This window comes from Aquarana catesbeiana, linkage group LG09, assembly GCF_042186555.1.
Source record: "Aquarana catesbeiana isolate 2022-GZ linkage group LG09, ASM4218655v1, whole genome shotgun sequence".
NCBI lineage: Eukaryota > Metazoa > Chordata > Amphibia > Anura > Ranidae > Aquarana > Aquarana catesbeiana.
The window spans coordinates 201,935,823-201,941,822 of record NC_133332.1 but is presented as its reverse complement, the minus strand read 5'-3'; the positions used below and the strand labels follow the sequence as shown (position 1 = coordinate 201,941,822).

General features: G+C 41.4%; 1 protein-coding gene across 2 annotated transcripts in view; it reads right to left on the bottom strand.

Annotated features, from left to right (window-relative positions):
- PHF19 (PHD finger protein 19) overlaps nt 1–6,000 on the bottom strand; it is a 60,158-nt gene continuing 54,158 nt past the window's right edge. For both annotated transcript variants that reach the window (XM_073599554.1, XM_073599553.1), the window contains exon 15: nt 1–4,721. In XM_073599554.1, coding sequence (XP_073455655.1) covers nt 4,373–4,721 — 349 coding nt within the window. In that variant the 3' untranslated portion in view covers nt 1–4,372. The remainder of the gene's footprint in view (nt 4,722–6,000) is intronic.

The window sequence follows — 6,000 nt, the reverse complement described above, 5'->3', positions numbered from 1 at the left end:
TTTTCACAAAGTCGTTTAAGATGGCAATTTACATATTTTATTTTTTTATTTTATTTATTTCAGGTACTTATATAGCGCCGTCAATTTACGCAGCGCTTTACATATACATTGTACATTCACATCAGTCCCTACCCTCAAGGAGCTTACAATCTAAGGTCCCTAACTCACATTCATACATACTAGGGACAATTTAGACAGGATCCAATTAACCTACCAGCATGTCTTTAGAGTGTGGGAGGAAACCGGAGTACCCGGAGGAAACCCACGCAGGCACAGGGAGAACATGCAAACTCCAGGCAGGTAGTGTCGTGGTTGGGATTCAAACCAGCGACCCTTCTTACTGCTAGGCGAAAGTGCTACCCACTGCACCACTGTGCCGCCCCACATATACTCCAGAATGTTATGAAGAGTGATCAGATGAATTGCAAAGTCCTTCTTTGCCATGAAAATGAACAAAAATGAAATGAAGAAAAAAAAAAATTCCACTGCATTTCAGCCCTGCCACAAAAGGACCAGCTGACATTATGTCAGGGATTCCCTCATTAACACAGGTGTCAGTGTTGACGAGGTTGGAAATCATTCCGTAATGCCGAATGAGTTAGAATAACAGATTGGAAGCTTTCATTAAGGTGAAAAACCTTCTTTGCTGCAGCTGCCCCCAGAGCCGCCCCCTCCTTTTTTTTTTCTTACCCCAGCACATCCTTTCCAGTGATGTGCACGAACCCAGCGGCTCCAGCTACTGTCTGTCCTTACTGGACAGACTGATAGCAGCGGCAGCCAATCAAATCCTGTGACATGGGAGCAGGGGGCGAGGCAGAGTAACGCTTTGTGCCAATGGATGCAACAGCGGGACTCGAGAACGTGCCTGCACGGGTGCCCCCATGGAAAGTGGCTCTCCATGGGGGCACACGATGAAGGGGAGGAGCCAGGAGCACCAGGAGGGCATCCCAGAAGAGGAGGATCCGGGCTGCTCTGTGCAAAACCCTTGCACAGAGCAGGTAAGTATAGCATGTTTATTGTTATTACAAAAAAAAAAAAATTGAACCTTTACATCCCCTTTAAAAAAGGAGGGTGGTGCTTGAAATCATTGTTCTTCCTCTGTTAACCATGGTTACCTGCAAGGAAACACATGCAGTCATCATTGCTTTGCAGAAAAAGGGATTCAAATGCAAGGATATTGCTGCTACTAAGATTGCACCTAAATTAACCATTTATCGGATTATCTAGAACTTTAAGGAGAGAGGGTTCAATTGTTGTGAAGAAGGCTTCAGAATACCAAAGAAAGTCCAGCAAGCGCTAGGACAGTCTCCTACAGTTGGATTTAGCTGCAGGATCTGGGCACCACCAGTGCAGAGCTTGCTCAGGAATGGCAGCAGGCAGGTTATGAGTGCATCTGCATGCACAGTGAGGCGAAGACTTTTGGAGGATGGCTTGGGTATCAAGAAGGGTAGAAGAAGCCACTTATCTCCAGGAAAAACATCAGTTAGACTGATTTGCTGCAAAAGGCACAGGGATTGGACTGCTGAGAACTGGGGTAAAGTCATTTTCTCGAATGAATCCCCTTTCCAATTGTTTGGAGCATTCGGAAAAAAACTTGTCTGGAGAAGAAAAAGTGAGCGCTACAATCAGTCCTGTGTCATGCTAACAGTAAAGCATCCTGAGACCATTATGTGTGAGCTCGCTCACAAATTTGCCTAAGAACACAGCCACGAATAAAGAGTTGTACAAAAACATCCTCCGAGAGCAACTTCTCCCAACCATCCAAGAACAGTTTGGTGATGAACAATGCCTTCTCCAGCATGATGGAGCACCTTGCCATAAGGCAAAAGTGATAACCAAGTGGCTTGGGGAATATGGACAGGAAGCTCCCCAGACCTTAAACTCATTGAGAACTTGTGGTCAATTCTCAGGCAGCGGGTGAACAAAAAACCCCCACAAATTCTGACAAACTCCAAGCATTGATTATACAAGAATGGGTTGCCATCAGTCAGAATATGGCCCAGAAGTTGATTGACAGCATGCCAGGGTGAATTGCAGAGATCTTGAAAAGGAAGGATTAATGCTGCAAATATTGACTCTTTGCATAAACTTACTGTAATGGTCAATAAAAGCCTTTGACACTTATGAAATGCTTGTAATTATATTTCAGTTTACCATAGTAACATCTGACCAAAAAAAAAAAAAAAAAAAAAAAAATCACTGAAGCAGCAGACTTTGTGAAAATATTTCATATTTTTCTCAAAACTTTTGGCCAGGGCTGTATAAGAGTAAAAAAAAAAAAAAATTGCCATCTGAGGTCCTGTATACAGACCATATTTTGCACCGCATGCATGTAAACGTCTGTGATAAGGTTTACATGCATACAACACAAATGCACTTTTTTGGCGCCACCTGCATCCTAGCAACAAAAAGGACCCTAGGCAACAGAAGCTGTCTGTATCCTAGCTAGATATTTTCAATCTAGAAACAAAAAAGCCATTTATGCTGCAACGCTGCAAGCAAAATATTACATGGGTACAGAGCACTTTTTATGCAGGATCTTGCCAGCAGCAAGATCCTGCATAGTGGTTGCCTTATTTTGATATGCCCAGGTGCACATGCAAAAAAAAAAAAAAAATAATACACAATCACATAAACTTAAAGCGCACAATTACTCATTATGAAACATAATGTTAAAAAGATACACAATGGGTAAAAAACTGGGTGGTTTTCAGTCTGTGCAAGTTGTAAAAACGCCCCCCATATGTACCTAATCACCAATGTCAGCATCTCTCAAACTTTTCCTCAAGGCACACAAAACCAGGCACATACATACACACACACACACACACACACACACGTTACAATCCAATCACTTTTAACTGCATTGTATCTTGTGCTTATAATAACGGATTGGGGAGTCTTCCAGTCAATCATTCAAAAGATTTCTAGACCTCCAGGTGATGGTACAGGTGTGACAATTACGTAGAAGCACACTGACCATTTTACTGGAATCTGGGTGTGTTGGACACCACCCCATTCTGTGGAAGGCACTGGTTGAAGTTATAAAAAGGTATTCCTAGCTATCAAAATAGTTTTAAAATCTCGTATGTCAGTTCTCATTACATTCTTACATAAAAATATTTCAGAATTTTACTTTTTTTTCCTTGCAGTTCTAAAAAGCAGCTCATATAAAACAATATAAATTTGCCCCTCATTGCAGTCATGATAACAAATAAGTGCTTTAAAAAGAGTTCTCTATATAGAACATATTCTTTCCATATACTGTAATAAGCGTCCAGAGAGAAAAACGCCACCTACAGGCAGAGCGCTTTCTGAACTCAGTTTGATGTGGTCCCAAAAAAAAAAAAAAAAAAAAAAAAAAAAATCTCCTTGGCTCCCCTCTCTCAAAAAGTGATGTTTAAAAGACAATCCTGTCTCTGAAATCTGTGATGCTGAAATCAACAAAGTCACATACTATGGCTAAAAATAGTAATTTGACACTGGACAAAATTTCATCATTCCATTTCCCAGATTTTGCTGTTGCTTCAGGAACAAAAAAAGTTGAAGTTTGAACTGTGTACATATCCCTTTCATCCACATTTTGTAAGTGCTATCATTACATAGGTAAATCATTACCCAGCTAAGCAGACCTTAGTCAACCAAACAAGCCACCGAAACATCTTTAAAGCAAAAAATGATGATAATTGTCCATTAGGGCTGTCTTCAGTTTATGGATTAACTGTAGACAAATCTTCCATCAACTGTGCATATAAAGAACGTGACTACACTTTTCCTGTACCTCCAGCCCTTCCTTTAGTATTGCACGTTTAGTCTGACATGGGATGCACACCCAACAGTCGGTGAATAGGTTATGTGGCTTAAAGTTAGATTGTAAGATTTCTGCCAAGGCAAAGAAAGCAAATAAAATGAGATTGTGAGAAATAAAAATTACAGCTGAAGTTACATCCATTATGTAATTCCTTTTTTTTTTTTTTTTTTTTTTTTTTTTTTTTTAACCTGTGGTCCTGCCCACAGCTTTCTTATTGATTTAGCCTCCAGCATGGAGTTGAAATTAGCAAAGTGACATCTTTGGGTCTACAATCTTGAAAGCTACCTCTAGATCTAGAAGCAAAGTATTTCTACTTTCCTGCTCACAGTCCCAGTATATCAGGGGAAAGTCCATACTGTTGCCCCAATGGCTGTTCGATATTTGTACCCTGCATAAGTGCTATAATTATATTTGCATCAAAATGTTACTAACAGAGTCAAAAGTCCGCCTTATTACCTTCAGTAGGCACACCATGACTGGCAATATGGCTGAAAAGGTTTGCTTCGGCGTGCACTTCCTTACTTTGGTTACAAAATATATGTATATATTTTTATCTCCAGGTCAGTACGGGGTGGTTCCATCCCACTCTACCAAGTACTGGACTTTTCCTTCGGGGGTTATCCTCCGTGCCAATACTTGGTATTTCTCCCCACAAGCCAACCTTCCTGCAGCACCGAAATAAGTTGTGATGGAGTGTTTGAGGTGCGGCATTGAGGAGTCATCCTCGCTGAGGCTCTCGAAAGTGTGGCTATCAGCAGCATTATCTTGGAAGTCAGACAACGGGGTGTACTCCACGGATTCTGCAGCACAGCTGTTCTGTCTGTCTGAGTGGTACAAGGTCCTCCTCTTCGATTCAAAAGCAGTGTATGACTTAGAGGCCAGCTTCCGCTTGCGGCTTCCAACATTTCCACTGTTACCAAAGAAACATAAATCAAAATGTGAAATAGAGGCAGGGTAGCATTTACCAAAATGAAATTGTATGCAGCAAAGCGAGAGAGAGGAAGGCACTGAAGCAGAGTTTACAATGTATTCTTTTAAAGTCCAACTAAAGATAAAACTTAGGTTTTGGATAGAGTGGAGAGGGATTAGAACACCTTTGTCAGTATTTATTGCCGTCTTTGCCCAGTTAGGGAGGAGGAGATTCATCCTTTGTCCTGTTTACGGTTATCATCAAAAGTAAAATTAGAAGAAAGTACCAAATTTTGGTTGACATCAGAACACTAACAGAGATTAAATCTTCCAGTGGGGACAGCAATTCTGGTGACAGTTGGATTGCCTCACATTAGAGGAATTTCCTCTCACTTAGGCTTAATGTACACGGGATGATTTTACAACCTCTCCTGAACGATTTAACTTGACAGATAGTAACCCACGTTTAAAACATCCGTTTTGCCTTGTTTAGCGTTTAGAAGCGTTTGAAAAAAAAAAAAAAATTTAACCCCCCCCCAAAATAGCCAAAAATTAAAAACGCCTGTAAAACGAAACGTGGCTAAACACGAGTTACCGCGTTTAAAAACGCTTCTAAACACAGCTTCTGAACGCATTTTTTGGGTTCCAAAAAAAGCCTCTAAACACCTAGAAAGGACTATAAACGAACCTGTGTACATGTACTGATAAGATAACAGAGGAGAGTTCAGGAGCAGCTGAAAAAAAATGCCCAACTGCTCCTAAACGTCCATTTACCAGCAGCAGTGTAGATGAGGCCTTAATGTCCTATAGCGGAAACAGTAAGGCCCCTTTCACACGTGCGGACCGTATGTCCGTATTTCATCCCTCCGTTTTCAGATGAAATACGGACATACATGCATCCCTATGGGATAGCGGGTGTCAGCGGATTAACATCCACTGACACCCGATATCATCCGGCCCCGCTATTGTCCGATTCTGCAGACTGAGGAAAATCCTACTTTTCTATCCGTCTGCAGAGCAGATCAGATGAACACGGACAGACGGTCCATGTTCATCTGATCCCCCAGAAGTGTTCCCCCAGGGAAGTGTTGCCTTTAATTTACCCTTATTTGTCTGGACATTGGTATATGTTTTCCTGCCAAAGAGCTGAAGGTGAGAGCTGCAGGAGTCACAAGATTTTGCATCTCATAAACCTGCAACTATCTGCTATATTCTGCACGCTTTTGAATGGTAAGCTGCACAATCCAACCGTAGCTCTGCAAGTAAAAAACTGGAAAATG